This window comes from Nothobranchius furzeri, chromosome 18 (genome assembly GCF_043380555.1).
Source record: "Nothobranchius furzeri strain GRZ-AD chromosome 18, NfurGRZ-RIMD1, whole genome shotgun sequence".
NCBI classification, from domain to species: Eukaryota; Metazoa; Chordata; class Actinopteri; order Cyprinodontiformes; family Nothobranchiidae; genus Nothobranchius; species Nothobranchius furzeri.
Genome location: NC_091758.1, coordinates 32977331 through 32998354, shown reverse-complemented (window position 1 = coordinate 32998354; position 21024 = coordinate 32977331). Strand labels below are relative to the sequence as shown.

At 40.0% G+C, this 21024-nt stretch overlaps 2 protein-coding genes across 3 annotated transcripts in view; both read right to left on the bottom strand.

The window, feature by feature from the left end:
- LOC107392426 (delta-like protein 4) overlaps positions 1 to 6796 on the bottom strand; it is a 101370-nt gene extending 94574 nt beyond the window's left edge. Inside the window, exon 1 of the mRNA XM_054741568.2 lies at positions 6668 to 6796. The gene's annotated coding sequence lies outside the window, so the exon portion shown is untranslated. The remainder of the gene's footprint in view (positions 1 to 6667) is intronic.
- Positions 6797 to 12404: 5608 nt separating this feature from the next.
- On the bottom strand, positions 12405 to 21022 carry vsx2 (visual system homeobox 2). 2 transcript variants are annotated; one of them, XM_015970216.3, is made up of 5 exons: positions 17338 to 21022; positions 17085 to 17169; positions 16503 to 16626; positions 13611 to 13791; positions 12405 to 13350 (listed from the first exon to the last, which is right to left on the bottom strand). In XM_015970216.3, the coding sequence occupies exons 1-5, from the start codon at positions 17753 to 17755 to the stop codon at positions 12971 to 12973; spliced, it is 1188 nt and encodes a 395-aa protein (XP_015825702.1). In that variant the 5' UTR covers positions 17756 to 21022; the 3' UTR covers positions 12405 to 12970. The 2 variants fall into 2 exon arrangements, with proteins under 2 accessions (XP_015825702.1, XP_015825704.1); XM_015970218.3 differs by having other exon boundaries at positions 12405 to 13287.
- Positions 21023 to 21024: the final 2 nt, after the last annotated feature.

Below are 21024 nucleotides of genomic sequence, written 5' to 3'. Positions count from 1 at the left end.
CATGTCTCTTTTCACCACCAGAACCCCCTAAGAGTCAGAGTCATGATGGCCACCGAATCCAACACACAAGTCACTTGCAAAACCATCACATTTAAGACAAATGAAGCAGACGGAGGGATAAACAGCTCTTGCACAGCCTGAAACCTCTTAAATTCATATGTTTTCTCTTTTGCAGCGTTTCTCCAAGCAGACCTCTAATGCACTAAATGAGGGTCGATGGGGGACACGGGGGCGAAAGTGCCGCTCTCATCAATGGGAACTGTATGGGGTGCTGAAATGAGCACGCTCTCCAAGAAAGTGCAGAGCAGCATGTGTTTTCTCTCCCTCAGTGGATAGGAAGCTTCTCCCACGCTTGCTAGCACTCACAGCATCTATCGCTAGCTTCAGACCACCAGAAGTGAACTGGTTTCATTAGTCATCCACCCCCATGTGAATAAAAATCTTCCAAAAGGCAGCAGAAGGTTAAACCTATATCTTTTTACTGCTTGTGGGATAACCAGAAAATTTTAAGAAATAAAAAACATGTTATGTTTATAGATTTTGATATTCTTCACTCATTATTTCAGTTCATCTGCAGTGGCCTAGTATAAATCAATCAATCAACTTTATTTACATAGCACTTAATCAGACAATACATGCAACTCAAAGTGCTTAACTAATTAAAAAGGCCCCACATTCCCTCCCATCTCCAGAATTTTAAAAACAATCTGACAATAAAAACCCCTTCACAACACTCCTCCACTGACACACACATACATACATGCCACCTTCTCCATTGTAAAAAAAAAAACACAATTGGCTGTGATCAGATGAGCCAGACCATCTAAGATAAGGATAAGGAAACGCCATCAGGGGAGCCATCCACCCCGACAGCAGCAGATCCACAGCAGCAGCCGAGGCACTGACACCGGGCGCCCAGGTCAGGGAGGGCAGAGACCCCCACCACCACCCAGGCACACATGGAAAGCACCCAGGCCACCACAGCCGACCACCGCCGCCGGGGCAGAGGGCTCCCACAGAGGAAGCACTGGAAAAAGGTAAAATTAAGGTTAAAATATAAAATCCAAAGAGCTAAAATAAGAATTGTAATGTAAAAAGTTATATAGATATTACAATAATGTTGATCATAAATCATTGTAAAAAACTGTTTAAAAAGCACGTATAAAGAAAGAATACATTAAATAAATTAAACAAAGAGATAAAATAAATAAACTAAGTAATTAATTAATTTGAAAAGTGAGAGTATTCAGTTAAAAGCTGAGATAAAAAGGTGGGTCTTGCGCCTGTTTCTAAAAACATGAACGTTCTCAGCAGCCCTGAGGTCCCCTGGCAGCTCGTTCCAGAGGTGAGGACCGTAGTACTGGAAGGACGCCTTGCCGTGAATATGTGTCCTGACTTTTGGGATCACTAGGAGACGGCTGCCAGAGGAGTGCAGGGACCGCGTGGGTTCATATGGTAAAAGCAGTTCTGAAAGATAAGATGGCCCAAGACCATTAAGACACTTAAAAACCGTTAAAAGTATTTTGAAATCGATCCTGAAACATGCGGGGAGCCACTGCAGTGATTCTAAAACTGGTGTGATGTGCTCCCGCCTCCTGGTCTTCGTCAGGACGCGAGCTGCTGAGTTTTGTAATAGTTGTAAACCTGAAATCCTCTTTTTAGGAAGACCAGAAAGCAGGGCATTGCAGAAGTCTATCCTACTGGTGATAAAAGCATGCATCAGCGTCTCCGTATTGGCCCAAGAGAGAATGGGGCGGACTCTGGCGATGTTCTTTAGATGATAAAAAACTATTTTGGTGATATTTTTAATATGATGGATAAAAGTCAACTCAGAGTCAAAGATGACACCCAGGTTCTTCACTTGTGAAGATGGATTGAGAGACAGTGATTGTAATTTTGGTAAAAGCTTCTCTCTCTTGGCCTCAGGACAGATAACTAAAACTTCAGTTTTATCCTGGTTGAGCTGGAGAAAGTTTTCTCCCATCCAGGATTTGATGTCAAAAATGCAATTAAAAAGTGTGTCCATTGGCCGTGTGTCATCAGGAGACACAGAGATGTACAGCTGTGTATCATCAGCGTAACTGGAATTTCACCCCGTGTCTCCTGATGACCCCGCCAAGAGAGAGCATATAAAGGTTAAAAAGCACTGGGCCTAAAATTAAACCCTGGGGCACACCACGTGTAATCCCATGAACCCTAGAGGAACAGGTATCCAAACTCACCATAAAAGTCCTGTCTGTGAGGTAGGAAGTGAACCATCGGTGAACAGCACCAGAGAGGCCGATCCGTTTCAAACGAGTTAAAAGAATAGTGTGGTCTACTGTATCAAAAGCAGCACTTAGATCCAGAAGAACCAACACCGTCACATTCCGTTTATCATAATTTACTCTAAAATCATTTAAAATCTTCAGAAGGGCGGTCTCGGTGCTGTAGTTCACCCTAAAACCAGACAGAAATTTTTCGAAGACATTATGGGTGTTGATAAAGTCATTAAATTGAATTAAAACAAGCTTTTCTAAAATTTGCTTAAAAATGGTAAGTTGGATATTGGTCGATAATTGTTTAAGTCATTAAAATCTAAATTGTTCTTCTTCAGCGTCATTAATATTCATGATATTCAGACATCTGGTGGTGGTCGGAGGGACCGGTGGCGCCTGTGCTCGGCAGCCTCGCCTCTGTCAGTGCGCCCCAGTGCAGCTGTGGCTACATCGTAGCTCATCACCATCAGTGTGTGAATGTGTGTCTGAATGGATGTATGATACATTGTAGTGTAAAGCGCTTTGGAGTCCTTACTCTGAGAGGCGCTATACAAGTGCAGGTCATTTATCATCTCACCTCTGATTGGCTAATAGCAGAATGACTTGTTGATGTTTTATCTCTTCTTTCTTTACATTTTTTAATTACAATTGTCTATTTTTTGCTCATTTTAAATATATTTTTTAATAATTTTCTAAATAATGTTTTATGTTTCACATTTTTTGTTTTTGTGAAGTGCCTCATGATTTTTATCTTGAGAAGCGCTATGGAAAAGATCTCTTCTTCTTCTTCTTCCTTCTTCTTCTTCTTCAAATAACACAAACCTAAGGAGTTCTGCTATGTTGTTGAGTTGCTAATGCTAACAGTTAGCATCTACTAACAGGAATGTGATGTAGATCTGTCAGGCATTTCCCGTCTCCCCATCTATTTTCTTTTGGTGGCAAATGCAGGAATTAGAAGACTATTTCCACATTCAGTCTGCATGTGAAACGCAGAGCGACTGATCATATCTCAAAAATAACAAGTAAATATTGGTTTCCCAGTGAACTTGAGCTTTAAAATCCCTTTCCAGGACTTGCTTTTGGCAAAGACAACTGGATTCATGTGAAACGGTCCTCCAGTTGAACAAAAACGATAAATCCTCATGGTCGAGACGTTTTTCACCACTTTGTGTCTTTATAGTCACAGGCTGAGGATAAAGCTTGAAATTGTCAGCGCAATGGTTATTGGTTGATTACCTAAAAGTCTGTTTTTATCAAAATGGAGAAAGTCATCTGTCAGCTTGCTCCATTTAGAAAATAAGAGGATGAGTTTTGCACAATAAACTTTAAAAGGAAGCACATAAACAACATTTACTTTGATGAAGGAGCTGAAAGAAGAAGGACGAGAAACTGGAACAGAATGGCTGCACTGAAAAATAACACCAAACCCTCAATCCCTTTAAAGATTTTACAGCTATAAAGACATTCAGCTCAAGGACGACTGATCCAAGGACAACATGTTTGATTTATATTTGTCTGAAGTGGTCACAATGCTCACTTTCTAAAAGCTATTTACGAAACTAAAATTTCACACTCAGATTGCTGCGTTTATCTTGTAAACTGGATGAACCTTTTTATAGTGTGTGCTCCATCTTAAATTAAGCCTCATCTGGCAGATTAAAGACATTTGCATGCAGTTTGAAATTCATAATTCATGCAGAGATCTTTTTTTTAGCAGGCTGATAAATTTTATGTATATTTGATTATCTCAGGGACACTTTCTAGGTCATCGGCTGCATGAATGATGTCTCTGGCAACGGATTGAACAAAACCCACGACTGCTGTCCTCTGCTGTCCTCTGAGATTTCAGCAGTTTATACACAGACATCAATAGATATGAATATAATCAGCATTTCAACCCAACAGGAGTGTCAGACAACAGCAATCCGACGCATTCAGAGTTGAGTTTAGTAGCTTTGAATTATTTTGCATTCACTTTCACTTGACCTCTCTAGGTCTCACACCCCCGCACACATTTTAACAGCAATGCGGGACAGACTCCAGCCTCCCACAACACCAGATTCAGTCGGCAACAGTGAAACAAGTGCTTAAATTAAATTTGTAAATGATATGAAATAAATACAGAAATAGAACAACTATCTTAGAGAAAAATTAAGCAGAGTTTTTAGTTTATTCTTTCATATCCATTTTCTCACGCAGCTTTTTCTTTCTATTCTGGTACATTTGCCAACTTGATTAAATGCAGTGTCATAAAAGTATATTATTTGATCAAATTCTGCTGATCATACTTTTGTATCTGGATTTTTGACATTTCTTCGCAGCACTGATGAATCATCCGAGTGCTTTTCCTCTCACAGATTCGCTTCCTTTTGCATTCAAACAGGAAGATGCTCCTAAGCAGCAAATCTGGTTCTGTGAAGCCATCTCTTTTCTTTTTGCTGTGCTCCCTGTCCGTCTTTCACATCTGAGTTAAGCTCATCTTTGAAGCGTTTCACACATTCGTTCTTATCTTCACTCACACCTTTGTTGCACAACAACATGTACCCCCTCTCTCCCTTTTGGGAAGCCAGCGTTTGCCAGGATGCACCCTGAACTGATAAGGTCCTCCCTGCCTCGTCTTCTGGCTTCACTTATCGCTGCTCAGCAACAAGGAAGCTCTGTCTAACTGTTCGTGTTTCACGTCTCTCGATAAGAACAGGCTGGCTCTCAGCGTTCCTCAAAACTATGGTCATGTGCTAGCAAAAGCCTCCACTGCAGCTCTGAGATATCAGAGACGTGTGAGGGGTTTTAACTACAACCCGAGTACCTGGCGCTTCAACAGGAAGGGGCAATGCTGTTTTCCCCAGGACATAAGAAGCTGGAAGTAATAAAGGTTGGTGAGATAAAGTTGACTCGTATGGCTGAACTTGATGAAGGACTGGTGATCACTGAAGGCTGCTGGAGTGGACGTGTGTTGGTGTCGTGCCACACATCGTGAATCTTTCTGGTACAAGTCATCGAGTCCAACTTTAAAAGATAAGTGATGCAGCACCGGAGAGTAGGCGGGAACAGAGAGGAGGCTAAAGCTGTGAGGTGAGACAGCTTATTACATTCACACACCTCCCCTCGGCCTTCTTTCATCTAGCAAACAACATAAGATCTCATAAAATCAATACAATAAATAAACAAAATGCATTTTTAATGAACGGCTTTAACATTTCCAGGTGTTTAAAGAGCCGATCGCTTCAGCTTTGAGACTTTTGTCAGCAGGTCAGCAAATGAAATAGAGTTTACCCTCTGGGGTGAATATTACTGGTTCATTTACTCGTCAGAGTTTAATTCATCACAATAATAAACAAAAGCGGTTTTCAATAAGTCAGAAGCGTCCACAGCTCATTTCAGTCAAATCTGAAGTCAAGCTGCTGAATACTGATTTTGATCAATCAAGAGCGAGATGATCATGTTTGTATTGAAGACAGCCAAACGGGTTTTAAAAAAAATCAAATGTTGGTGATGGAACGAGTCCTCAGCAGCTTAACACATGACCCTTTAACCCACAGCAGACATCCTCCTCACTATGAGCAGAGGAAGAGGCTCTAGGTGACAAAAATAGATCAATATCAAACTGTATTACTCAGGTTTTAACATTTTCCCCTTTTATTTTCTAAATGCAGCTGGTGTTAAAGTGGGAATTCTGTTTCAGGAGCATATTTTCACAGATTATCTGAATAGTTTGTTGTGCTGACTGGGGATTTGGATTTGCAAGGCTTTGGTTTTGCTGAGGGTCAACACTGCCACCGTGTGGCTGCATTTATGAGGTGAATGTCAACAATTAATCTGACCAAATGGTGTAAAATAAGAGTGTACACACAACCATGATGCTGAAAAGATCAATCGAGTCACAGCTGTCAGTTTTCTCTTATTTAAACGGTATTTTTTAAAGTGACGGTCAGAATAAATAAATGCTGAAAATCTAAAAAATGTTATTTGTGGTTTAAGTAGAATTTAACTCAGGAGGATTCTCATCCATCAGATTCTCCAACAGAAGCAGATACATGTGTTTCCATTCAACTAGACCAAAATCCTAATTGGCAGTAAATTTAAACTGGATGCAAAGAAACATCACATTAAAAATAAGTAAATGTAAATCAGAACAAATCTAGAGCAGAACTGGTTTAACTTTGCATCTGGACCACCATACCACTCTCCCACACACACCTGCATGCACACACACGCATACCCAGTAACCAATCATCACCCTCATAAACACTGAAAACCCAGACCCACACAGGCTGATCAGAACCACAACAGAACCAGAATTCAACATCAAACGTTCACATTGTTACACAATAAACTCAAAACTTCCATCATTTGGTTCTTTTTGAAAAACACAGAACAAATGTACCAAAGAAACTCAAAAACTATCCTACCAGAGATTCCTCCCTTGATTTGCAGCTTCTGAGTAAATCTTCTCTGCTGAAAGTGGACCGTACTTTTCCCTTTTAGCTCTACAAAGTTCTGATTCCTCCCCTTCGTTTCTGGTTTCTCAGTTGCAGCTGCAAGAGTTTTACTTTTTTTCCCCCTAAGTGGGCAGATCTTGAAGGAGCCAGATCACCTGTGCCTCATTGAATGATTGACAGCTACCAAAGCCTCTGTGAGCTTGTGCTGGATATAAAACTAAGTGAGTGGGACACCAAAACATGGAATGCCTGGTCACAAAAACCTGCTCACATTAAAACATTTATACCAGTCAGAATATTCATGCAGCTTTCCATTTCTCCTATGAAAATTCTGACACTTTTGATTTTTGGTCCCTAAATGAATAATTTGGTTTTAATAAAGCAGTATATATAAATCACAGCCATAACACTGGGTGAAATATAAAAGCCTAAAAACACCTGGAAACATTTTATTTGGGGGAAAGTGTCATGACTGTGGGAGTTTCCTGACCCAAGACATGCAGAATCAAGCGAGGAGAAGTAAAGAGGAAAACACAAAAGTTTATTTAAAAGGGTAACTGAGGGTGCACCGTCAGACGTGGCGGGGATGCCGAGCACAGCTCTGGACAGGGTTGGGGGTCGACAAAGCCCAGGGCTTGGGAGGAGGACAGGCAGGACTGGGGTGAGCAGCGCTGGAGGTATCCGAAAGACAAGAGGAAAGGGAAGCGTCTGAGGTATCCGTAATCAAGATGAGGTGAGCGGTGGGAGAGCGGGTCGGTCCAGGCGTGGAGGGAGATCAGGCTCGAATGTGTTGTCCAGGTTGCTGCAGAGGTGGTCTGAGGTGAGGATAAGGCAAAGTAAATCTAAACAATAACACGTGAGCGCAAAAACAGGGACTAAGACTTTGGTTTTAACTAATCATCTGACAGGGTGAAGTGATCTCTCAGCTCCTTATAAACGCTGGACCAGTAGGTTAGGAATAGCCTGCAGCTGGCCGCTCTCCGGAACCGCCCACCTGCAGAGACTTGGGGCATGATGAGCAGAATGGTGCTGACTCACCCCAGATCCTGACAGAAAGACATCAGTTTAGTCAAATTCTAAGTCAGTTGTGTTAAAATATAAAGTCAGATATAAAAGAATAGACGTTTGCATTTGCTCAGTAAGCTGCTGCATGGCAGTGAGAGGAGAGTATGTGGTGTTTACAAAGCCTCAAGTGAGAGATTCACGATTTTATGCTGTTGCATCGAGACCAGTTATTATGTAAACAATCTTCTTACTGAAGTATAGACAGAGTTTATATTAGAAGGGAATTATTCAGACACCGAACCACTCAGTCCAGAAAGTAACGACTGAACCTCCTGTGTATGTGTGATTATGAGATTCTGCAGCCAAAGTGCTGCTTCTAATTTTAAGATGTCTTCTTAAAATCAAGTATGTGACCAAACTGCTGCTGCACAACTGAAACCAACATGACTCATCAATAAATAAATATCAATATATCAATTTCAGTGCAATGATGTAAAGATTCATGAGAGACTTGGGATATTTTAGCTGTAATAATCAGTCTGTGCAGCAGAGGGCAGAGCAACTTCGTATTTCAACTCTCAGTGTTTACATCTCATTTTAAGTTACCATGAAACTAGAGCTAGAGCTCCAAATCCATCCGTGCATCTTAATCTTTCCCATAAAACCACGTTTCTCAGTACCCCATCAAAAAGAAATTGAATATTAATAATGCATTAGACGAAATCTTTCCATAAAGCTGGATTGAGATGATCTTAATGGCTTTGAATTTGCAGACTGCCCATCATGAAGGATACTGCAAATTACCTTCTCATACGGCTTCATCTTCAGCAAATCTGATCCATCAAAACATTTTATTCCACTCTCACGGGATTAAATAGCTTTGCACTTTTAGAGTCGTAATCCTCACTCTATACGTCTTGGCCCAAATAAAGGAATTGGGCTGGGAGTGAGTGCCCATTTTTGTGTTAGAACATCGTCTCAGAAACTTATCAGAACTAGACATGGCATTCGTGGTCAAAGTGACACGTTTTGTTTGTAGAAGGCTCTAACCGTGCCAAAACATTAAAAACGGGAAAGTCATTTTGCCTTCAACACAACTTGTAAACAAGTGTGAGCTCTTTGAATCAATCATTACACAATGGACAACAAAATACAGCACTGTGTGCGAGTCAGTGCTCAATTGCTCATCATTTTTACAGAGCTTTCATGCCATTTGTTATCTTTAGGCGGTGTCAAATTTGGCTTCTTGCAAAGAACTGGATCTACAATCAGAAACGCTTTGATGCTAATTTGATTGACTCCACGATGTTGTTGTTTGTTTTTTTTAACTGTTGGAAAACTGAAATATTGTAACTATTACAGACATCACATGGAAACCAAAATAGCATCAGCATATTTCCAAAATAAAAAAAAAACTTTTACAGTAGAAGAAATAAGTCCTGCAGACTGATTGCTACTTGAAGATTTGTGTGAAGGAGTGTCAAACAGGTGCTTCAGGAATTTCATCCGGATGTATGAAGTTCCCAATAGGAATAATAGGTTATTTCTGTTTGGTCACCCTGGCTAAAACAATGGAGTTGGGACTTCCGTGTTACAGTTTGCAAAAGAGTTTGGAAAATTAGTCAGTCCAATGACAAATGGTTAACAAATTTGCAAGAGACTTCTTCTTCTGCTCTGCTGAGATAATGATGATGAAAACTGAGTGGATCCCATTTTATTTAGGCAGGTCAAAGACAATAAAAACTTTTAATACACTTACAACAAATATTTCCTGGTAACTACAAACATGTCGGACAAATGTTATTGTTTGGTTTTGAACACAGACTGACTGGTTTTGAATTGATAGCTTGGGTTTACAGAAATGTTTGGGGTTTTATGACAGTAGTAAAGATTATTTCGTTTGCATTTAAGGTTTTGAGGAAATGGGTGGAGGTTACAGGGAAGGTGTTTTAGCAACTCAGGAAAATTGCAATATGTTTATTTTATATTTAGATAGAAGTTGTACCAAGTGCTTTTGCTAAAATATCGTCAGAATGTATGAACCTATGTGGTTGTTCATCAGTTGGTCTACCTTTGCAGACTAATTGCATTTTGATCTTAGAAATGAATTGTCTTGAAATATTCATGTCCAGATAAAAATGGTAGATAAAAATTTAAATGGTGCCAAGATAGGTTAGGAATGATTTTAAAGCTATTCACTAGTAGTTGAACTGAGTTTTTCACATGTGATGAGCTGAGACAAGACACGATGGTACAAGACAAGAGACAAGACAAGACAAGATTAGATTAGATTAGATTAGATAACATGAGTTTAGAAGATTAAATGGTGTGTGTGATGAAATGAGAGGAGATGAGGCGAGGAAAGGAGACAAGATTAGATTGGATAAATTAGTTTAGAAAATGAGATTATGTGAGATGAGATGAGGTGAGACAAGATGACATTATAAAATAAAATTAGAGTTCAGGAGATGAGATGAGATGAAAGGAGAGGAGAGGAGTTCAGGTGAGGTGAGAGGAGATGAGACTAGATAAAATAAGTTTTGAAGATGAGGTGATGATGAGATGAGACGAGACGAGACGAGACGAGGCAAGGCGAGGTGAGCTGAGGTGAGATTAGATTGGATTAGATAAAATAAGTTTTGAAGATGAGGTGATGATGAGACGAGACGAGGCGAGGCGAGGCGAGGTGAGCTGAGGTGAGATTAGATTGGTTTAAGCTTTGAAGATGAGGTGATGATGAGATGAGATGAGATGAGATGAGATGAGATGAGATGAGATGAGACGAGACGAGACGAGACGAGACGAGGCGAGGTGAGCTGAGGTGAGATTAGATTGGTTTAAGCTTTGAAGGTGAGGTGATGATGAGATGAGAAGAAACGAGACGAGGTGAGGCAGGTGAGCTGATATGAGGTGAGATTAGATTGGTTTAAGCTTTGAAGATGAGGTGATGATGAGATGAGATGAGATGAGATGAGATGAGACGAGACGAGACGAGACGAGGCAAGGCGAGGTGAGCTGAGGTGAGATTAGATTGGATTAGATAAAATAAGTTTTGAAGATGAGGTGATGATGAGACGAGACGAGGCGAGGCGAGGCGAGGTGAGCTGAGGTGAGATTAGATTGGTTTAAGCTTTGAAGATGAGGTGATGATGAGATGAGAAGAAACGAGACGAGGTGAGGCAGGTGAGCTGATATGAGGTGAGATTAGATTGGATTAGATAAAATAAGCTTTGAAGATGAGGTGATGCTAAATAAGATAAAATGAGTTGAGCTGAGATTAGATGAGGTGAGGTGAGAGGATACAAGATTAGATTAAATAAGATAGTTTAGGAGATGAGATTAAATGAGAGGAGATGTGGTGAGGTAAGGTGAGAGAAGATGAAATTAGACTAGATAAATTTAGTTTAGTTTAGGAGATGAGATGAGATGAGGTGAGATTAGATAAAATGAGTATAGGAGATGAGATGAGATTAGATAAAATGAGTATAGGAGATGAGATGAGATGAGATGAGATGAGATGAGACAAGGTGAGGTGAGGTGAGAGGAGACAAGATTAGATTAAATAAAATTAGTTTAAGAGATTAGATTAAATTAGATGAGATGTGGTGAGGTGAGGTGAGGAAAGAGAAGATGAGATTAGTTTAGTTTAGTTTAGGAGATGAGATGAGACTAAATTAGATAAAATTAGATAAAATAAGTTTAGAAGCTGAGGTGATGTGAGATAAGATAAAATGAGCTGAGCTGGGATGAGATGAGGTGAAATGAGGTGAGAGGTGACAAGATAAGATAAGATTAGATTAGATTAAATAAATTTGGTTTAGTTTAGAAGATGAGATGAGACAATACTACATTAAATTTGATTAAATGAGTTTAGCAGATGAAGTGATGTGAGATGAGATGAAATGAGGTGAGACAAGTTTAGATGAGATCAAATGAGTTTAGAAGAAGAGGTGAGGTGACATGAGATGAAGTGTCACTTATTATCCACATTATCGTGCTGAAGTCATTTCTTATCTTGAATCCAAATTCAACACAAATACTACGTTACATCATAACAATTTCAATTTGCTTCCCAGCCATTCTTATTTCATTGCCATATTTCTTTATTCTTTATGTTTTTAGCTGCCTGTTCCTCAAGGAGACTGGTCCACTGCTGACACGTTCAGCAGCACTCGGAGAACAGTTGCCCATTGCTCTTTTCAATGGTCTAAACCAATAATTAATTAATTGTCCGATCATTAAGAGTGAGTATAAAGTGTAAATGTTGAAACAAAAGTGCGTCATCAAACCATTTCCAAATCTCTTGATTCAATGTTTCATAAACAGTCTGGGAAAGTGAAGACTGCCACAAGCAGTTAGACTTTGGCTAAGTATTGAGATAAGAGGATGAAACGGGCCTCAGCCGGTGACGGCGTTTACTAAAATCATTTTACATCAGGGAGAGGTCATTCCTGCTTAGGGGTGTTTTCTCTTCTCCTCGGGTCCCAGAAGTGGCAGTCCCCTTGTTTAATGTGAAATTAAAAGCTGTCAACTGCAACAAATTATGGGGACTAACCAAAGCCGTGGACTGCCTCCTGATGAGTCTAAGCAGCAGAGCATTGTCTTTTCCAATAACCACTACAGTGAAGATGTACACAGTTCTGTCTGAAATAAATACTTTCTAATTGAATAAATAAATATATTTTAAAGAAAGCTAGAAGAATAGACGCCAAAAACACATTTAATAAACAATGATTTCTATTTTATGCTTTGAATGTTGACTTGTACATATTTCAAAATCGAAACACAGACATTGTAGGACTACAAGAAAACAGATTCCAAACGGTGCCTTAGTGAATCAGGTTATTATATTACGTATATACAGTGGGATATAGAACATTTACTTTCTTTCTCTTCCTGTCGGTGGAATGGTTCTGATCTAAAATGAACTCATTTAGTGACTCTATAAGCAGGAGCTGAATAAACACCATCTAAATGCAGCCTTTCACACAATCGATGTTCTAAAACTAGACAGTTGGTCAAACTTTTACCCACGTGGGGTCTATTTACATCAACGTCAAATTGTCTCTGGAAATGAATCTGAAAAAGTGCGTTTGCATCTTCTAGGCAGCAGCCAACCGACCATGAGAGCTCTGTCGTTAGACGCTGGAGATGGAGTCCAGTTTAGAGAAGCCAGTGGAGGCTGAAGTCTGAGCCTTTAAGTTCACACTGATGCTGAAAGCAGCAAATCCACTGCACTGATAGCAGCATCCAGGGTCTGGGTTGTCTCTAGGGACTTTTCTGCTCCTCTGCTGGACTCGAGGGACCGCTGCTTGTGTCCTCAGCAGCCTGTCTCTCGTGTTTGCCCTCCAGCAATCTGTCATGAGAAACTGTCCCCAGCACTTTGGCACTGTGCTCCTGTGCTTTGGCCCTGAGTGCAGCAATGCTGTTCTCTCTCAGTTCCTCTTTAGAAATGACGGACTTGCCCTCTGACCTCTTCTCCTCCACCTCAGCGTCCTCCGGCCTCTGAGCGCTCGGCTGCTGGGGGACGTCGCATTTTCCTGTTGGAGGGGCCGCTCCTGTCTCCATGGACTTTTTGTGCATCCCTGCAAAGAGTTGCGGGTATTCAGATTTAGAATATCGTCTGTTGACTGGTAAGCCATCTTGGACTGAAAACAGCAAGCAAAAATAGTTCTGGTTTAGAATATAATGTTATACGGACAATAGAAAAACATTAGGGTGGTTTCTTGTAGAAAGCAGAAACATGTACTTTATTAATAATACTATTCCTGATTTAAAAAATGTGAATGCAGACAAGTATTTGTGATTATCTTCATTTTCTTTACATTAACAGTCTATTTACATGTCTTAGCCCCTCTTTTAATGCTAAAATGCTGAGAAACTGTAAACCTGTGAAGCACAGCCTCACCCAGCAGCCAGGGGGCGCATGACTCCATGATGCCATCTTTAGCAGACTTGAGGATGGACTCTGGCAGGGGGATGGAGTGCCTGACCATGGCTCCATACAGTCCATACTCAGCCATCACCGTGCTGCGGCCCCAGCACTTCTCCCTCTTCCTCCACTTGGCTCTGCGGTTCTGAAACCAAACCTGCAACAAAAGCAATCAAATCATTGCTTTTTAAAAGATTTCTGCAAGTCAAATATAGTCATGGCCAAAAGTTTAGAGAATTATGCAAAAATACTGAGAAACATTTTAACGTTGCTAAAGAAACGTCTCTTCCTTTCAGTTTGTTTTGTGATGAACATAAATATTCTAGGAATGACCGATGACTTTTGCTCCACAGAAAAGTGACTTTCTGGATCTTGGCAAAAGTTTGACGGATGTCAAGAGTTTGAGAGACTTCTGTTTTTGAAACCAGTTCAAAAACAGAAGTTAGACTTCATTTGGCCTTCTTTGTTGATTTTTTAAAATCATTTTACTAACTAATCATAACATTCTGACTGATGTTCTTAAAGCTATTAAGACTGGAAGCCAATCTTTAGAATAATTTTAAAGAAGACGTTGTGTTTGTGGAGATTTTAACTCAAGTGTCTCTTGACCAATTAGGACACTTCCCATGATCTGCTCAAGGCCCAGTCAGCTATAGTAGCTAAATTGATTGCAAACACAGAATGGTTAGACAGACACCTCTGATGATTCTTGAAAAGACAGATTATAGAAGATTCACCAGGCTGCATGAATTAAATATTAAACTGCAAACGATCAAATCGTCTCAAAGCTTTTCTCCCCTGGTAAATCCTGATGATAACCCTTATTTCATACAAGATATTTCTCTGTGCAGAAATTGCTTCTCTGCCCTCAAAAGGAGTCAGTGAGTGGAAGCAGCGAGCAGGAGCGACCCAGGGGCAAACCGAGGGTGATTGAAAAATAAGTTAATTTCAGGCCCAATCGATGGTGGGCAGGCGGGCAAATATCACGGGAAATTAAACTACCGGGGCTCCCGGGAGCAGCGCTATTGACCCGTGCTAATAAATTCAATGTAGTTATTTCATTTGAACTCCCTGCGTCTCTCCAGCAGCAGCTCGTCTGATTTAACTAATTACACTCAATGAGAAAATTGGGTGTTAATTTTGTGCAGGAGCAGGAGCAGGCTCGCTTATTTATTTCCTTTTATTATTTATTCTCGGCCATACTGTTGCAAGTCCGTTAATGAGAACGAGATTAAAAGGCGCCGCGGCAGATGGATGGGTCCAGGTCACACTGCAATCTTCTTCCGCCTTGATAGCTTGATTAGGTCGTTAGCGGCTTCTTCTCCGAGAACAAATTGTTTCACATCCAACTGCGCCTGATGAGAGATTATCTGTCCTGGCGAGGATGCTGCAGCAGCAGCAGGAGGAGGAGCAGGAGGAGGAGAAGCAGGAGGGGGGCATCAGGGATCGATTTATGGGAGGGGTGACCAACTCCTCTTAAACACCAGCGCATCAGGAAAGTCAACAGTAGGTTTAGACTGAGATTAAAATCTGACACAAGCAGATTAACAAAATAAACTAGAAATTATTTATGTCAAAAATGTGTCAATTTCATATTATTTATCAAGATTTAACACTTGAATGACTTTGTGGAGGAGTGTTTTATGTTTCTTTCAAATGGCACTGATGCTCTATTCTATTCTATTATGTTCTATTATGTTCTGCTCTATTCTATTATGTTCTATTATATTATGTTCTGCTCTATTCTATTCTATTATGTTCTATTATATTATGATCTGCTCTATTCTATTCTGTTATGTTCTATTCTATTATGTTCTATTATATTATGTTCTGCTCTATTCTATTCTATTATGTTCTATTATATTATGTTCTGCTCTATTCTATTCTATTATGTTCTGCTCTATTCTTTTCTTATATATTATGTTCTATTCTATTATGTTCTGCTCTATTCTATTCTATTATGTTCTATTATATTATGTTCTGCTCTATTCTATTCTATTATGTTCTGCTCTATTCTATTCTACCATGTTCTGCTATATTCTATTCTATTATATTCTATTAAATTCAATTATATTCTATTGTGTTCCATTATGTTCTATTATATTATGTTCTGCTCTATTCTATTATGTTCTATTATATTATGTTCTGCTCTATTCTATTCTATTCTATTCTATCATGCTCTGCTCTATTATATTATATTATATTAAATTCAATTATATTCTATTCTGTTCCATTATGTTCTATTATATTATGTTCTACTCTATTCTATTCTATCATGTTCTGCTCTATTCTATTCTATTCTATTAAATTCAATTATATTATATTCTGTTCCATTATGTTCTATTATATTATGTTCTGCTCTATTCTATTCTATTCTATTTACACACGTTTTAGGGGTTATAATATAAAGTATGTGGTAATAGTACACTGCTTAACTTCATATTCAATTACTTCATGGATTTATAATTAATAGTTCCTCTTTCAGTATAAGTGCAGGGCACGCTTTGAGATAAAATGACCAAATGTGCACTAGGAAAACTATTTCAGTCTGAAAAGTTTGTAAGGTTTTCTAAAAATATTATTTTAAATCCTAATTATTTAGTGTCTCATATCCAATGACAGTAAAGTCACTAATTCATTCATTCATTCATTCATTCATTCATTCATATGCTACCTTTATGAGCTCACACCTAAGAAATTGAATCAAATTTTTACTTTTTTCTAAAACTTTAAAATATACACCATGATGCAATACAAATGAAAACAAACATCCTTTTGTTGTTTTTATTTGATTGCTTAGCCTAATATAATAACTTAAACAGCCCAAATAGAAAAAAAATCCATTCCCATGGCAGACAGAGTGAATACCTGTATTCTGTCTTCAGGTAGTTCTGTTTTCATGGCCAGCATCTCTCGGGCATAAACATCCGGGTAATGCGCCTCGTTAAAGGCCTTCTCCAGCTCCTCCAGCTGATATGAGGTGAAGATGGTTCTGTGGAAACGGTTGTAAACATTTACAGGGGTTAAATATTGTTCCTGCTGAGAAAATATTCCTCAAACTCATCAATAATAGATGCAGGATTTGAAAACTACCTGAATTAGAACGAAAAGGGTGAAACTCAAGAATCCTAATTTTATGTTTCAATGCATTTGGAGTCGGAAGATGAAAAGATGAAAGAAAACAAAGCCTTCTGATACTGAGGAAGTCTTTTGTGACACTCTAATATAATTATTGTAATAATAATAATAATAATAATAATAATAATAATAAAATATACTTATTGCATTTGGAAAAATATTTAGGCTAATTAAGCTATTAATATAATTATGACTAGAAATAGAGCAATACACTCTAACAGATTATATTCTTTAACAACAATAATCCGGAGTTTTAATCTTCATATTTAAACTAACATATCGTCTCTCCTTGTCGTGAAAAATCTGACTAACCGGTGGCGTCTTTTCTTGCGTTTCTTGTTCTGACTTAGAGATGACTTGGAGTGTTTTCGTTCGTTTGAAGATAAATCCTCAGAATCTGGATTTAAAACAACGGATTAGATTAGAACATAATACAGCACACACGGCACACACTCTTTACGGCAGCATCAATACTCTTAATTCGTTTTAAATAATAATAATAATAATAATAATAATAATAATAATAATAATAATACTTATTTTTTCTCTGTATTATGTGACTCACCTGAGCTGGCTGACTGGCCCGCGTCCAGCCGCCCTACCGACCTGATGTGCGGCTGCAGGTGAGCATCCTGCCCCTCCGACAGCACCGTCTCCAGAAAGGCTGGCTGGCTGTAAAATGACGGAATCCCACCAGGCCCAATTAATCCCATCCCGACACCGACACCCATCCCAGCGGGGCCCAGCACGGACCTGGCGGCTAGCAGGTGCGCCCCGGCCGGCAGCGAGCTCAGCGGACTCCTCGGGGTGGCGGGCGGCTCTTTATTCAGCCCCAGTATCTCCTGGATGCCAAAGCCGGTGCACCTGGGTGGCGGGTTGATGGAGCCGCTCTTCGGCTGGTGGCTCCCTCCGTTTGCGCCCTGAGAAGATTTCTCCGAACGGTTTAAAGTTTCCGTCAGCACAGCACCTTCTTTCCCCGTCATTGTGTTTTTAGGCTTCTTAAAAGGCCCGTTTTCTTATTGCAGCGTCTTCCAGGACGGTCCCCAGTGCATGATCCTCTGTGTAACACACAGTGCTTTAGAAAATGGTCCTTTTATCCAACAGGTCCATCCCAACAAGAGGCAGCAGCCAGCAGCCAATCAGCTGCAAGGATGCAGGATTCCGGCGGATCACGGATGCATTAAACGCCCTCTCTGATACATTTCTGCATTTTCCTGAGGACTGCGTGGACAGACGAGGAAGAGACTGCTGAGAACATTTAAAATTCCAAATTCCTTTATTTCTCTGCGGGAATAAAAGCTAAAACACATTACACACGATCAAAATCGAAATTAAGATTTTTAAGATTTATTCCAAAGAATATCAGAAACTTTAATTGCTCGGTGACTCAGATCAAACCCATTTCACACCTATCTTCCTGATGCCACCTTTGAAATGCTGCAGGTTTATGGAAAATTACCCCAATCTCCCGGAATAAATCTGCATGTATTGCCTTTCGCGGGATGGTTTATACACACACGGAGCCAGCTATGATCTATCTGCCCAGGCACCGGCTCACACGGATGGATAATTGATCTCCAGATGCTCGGGGAAACTCATCACACGCAAATCAAAGGCCCTCCCAAAAACGACAGCTGGAGGACGTGGACGAAGTCCTGCAAGGCGCTAATCCCACAGCGGCTGCAGTCATGCATAATAATAATAATAATAATAATAATAATAATAATAATTTGGCAAGTTATCGTTGTCATTTTAGAGGGCTAATTAGAAATAAAACAACAAATCAAACCGATTATTTTATTAACAACAATCCAGAGCTTTAGTCTGCAATAGCAAATATCAATTGTTAATTTTTTTAGACATTTAAATATGCAGTAATTTGCTAATTTCTTGCTCTAAGGTACTTGTTGCAGGGTAAGGTCGCACTGCAGAAAAATACCTGAAGGAATTCGAGTTAAATACAGCAGAGTGTAAATTCTGATGAAAAAAAAAACGTCTTTTGAGAAAACATCTTAAAGTGGCCTAAAAGAGCAGAAGATCAAGTGGCATGCCCTGTAAAGTCATATTTTATTTTATCAGAGTGAAACGAGCAGCTGATTAACAAGAAGAAAAATATTGCTGCTGCAATTAGAGGCTGTAGAGAGCTGAAAGTAATAGGGCCTATTTAGTGGATATTCTATTAATGAAGGAATCAATGTTATTAGGATATGCTAATGACACATCAGCCTGTTGGGATCAAGTCATTAATGTGTGTGTGTGTGTGTGTGTGTGTGGTGGGGGTGTCAGAATGACCCCCGTCAATTACAAGGAAGCAACCGAGGCCTCTCACTCCATCATCACTCCCTCTGCAAAGTACAGACTGTTTGTTGAACACTGTGTATGTTTTATTTTCATTAATCCATCTCCTGGGAAAATGAATGCACACTGATTTACATGCAGCAAAGCGGCTGCTTAGGGCTCCAGATTAAGGGAAGATTTAGTTCAGTCATTCATGTAGATTGGGTTGCCCATCAAAAGACCTGCAGGATCTGATAGACATCTCCAGATTAAAGTGCAGCTGTTGATTTTGTTTTGTTTGTATTTGTAGCGCCACCACTCTTTCTTAGTTGCATCTTTCTCCAAGATTCCTGAAACGAAAAAGGCTTGATGCTAAACAAAAAAGGTCCTCACACCTTTCTGTCAGTCATTTAGGTCAAAATCTAATATTTAAGCCGCCCACTTTAATGCATGTCAAGTATCTTATTGTGCTGATGTATGTGGCAGTGTGTGGAATGCACTTGTCACAATGAACTTCACATCTAAGAGAAGGTCAAGCAGAAACCGAAATGAAATTTTTACTATTTCATAAAGAAAATCTGCAGTTTTACAACGTTTGCACGGTCAAGGTCAAAGGAAGCGCTGGATCATCTTTGCTGAGTTGCAGACATGATGGCAGCAAAATGAGCCAAGCCTTGGTCTGCATGAGAGCACATTCAGGGTGTGATACAATCCCCCCCGCCCTCCAGAGTTTGCAGGTCCCGCAGATTTCTCATGGCTCCCCCACAACGGTCTGTTTGGTAGCTGCCCGTTGGCATTGCTTAATTAGGCGAGGAGTTGATTAATTTGCACTAATTGACAGCTAATTTAAAGACCCGGGGCACATCGGCTTGACGTTTGTCGGGGAACAGAGGGATGTGAGGTCAGCTCTGCATATGGATGGATGGATGGTTTTTTTCCCTTTCTCTCCCATATGGATGACCAGTTCTGCGGGGGCTGGCCCGTTTCCTGGAGGGCTGCTTGGCTGCGGGTGACAGGCGGCATGCAGTGCATGCACCATATTGAGAATGTCAAGGAGGAGAATATCAATGTGCCTCACTCAGCATCAACAAGTGAGCGTGCAACTGGTATTTGGAGGGAACTGGACACTTTTGCACATCTAATGATTAAAATAAAGGGGCTCTTTATTGAGTTGCATATAAATATAAATCTGAATATATTTTTCATTCAACAAAACTTTAACCCAACTTTAAATAAGTTATTGTAATTATTAGGTCTATGAATTAACGGAATTAATTTCGAGTTGCAGTTTAAAACTGTTTGACAGTTTTGCAGTTTTGATGTTTTAATTGAGCCTTAAAACTAATTAAAACCAATTCTAAACAAGTCTTAAGTAAATAAGATATTGTGGCTAAATAGACTTATGACTTATTTGAATCATGTTTGCATTAAAAATACATGTTTTTATTGTGTTTGCAGCCGGATTCTCGACTAAAGAACACACCAGACTCCTCTGCTGTTGCAAGACTCTCTCTCTCTCTGCAGACACAATCCATTCTTCTCCAAAGAGGTGAGCCAGGGTCCGTGTGAGAGGCAGGGGGTGCAGTGGCGGCCTCTGTCCGTGTGAATCGGAAAGACGATTAGGGGCTTATTAGCGGCCTGTGGAGAAGTGTAAGTTGTTGGGAGTGAGCGGGCAGAGCCCCAGCGACATCTCCAGCCGAGAACAATCCCAGCCTTTGTCCCACCTAATTACAGTGGATGGACTTCTTTTTGTTTCCCGTTCGGCATGCCTGTCTGATTCCTTCTTTTTGCCCGGCCTGCAGGCTCCGACCATACCGAAGTGTGCTAATTAGAAAAAAAATGGTCCCCGTAATTATGTCCACTCTTATTAACGGCGATGACAATGAACAATATTATTTTTACGCAATGTTTTGTGCAGGGAACCCTCACCCTGCTTCCAATGCTCATTAAATGGGAAACACGCCCCGGTAACCGG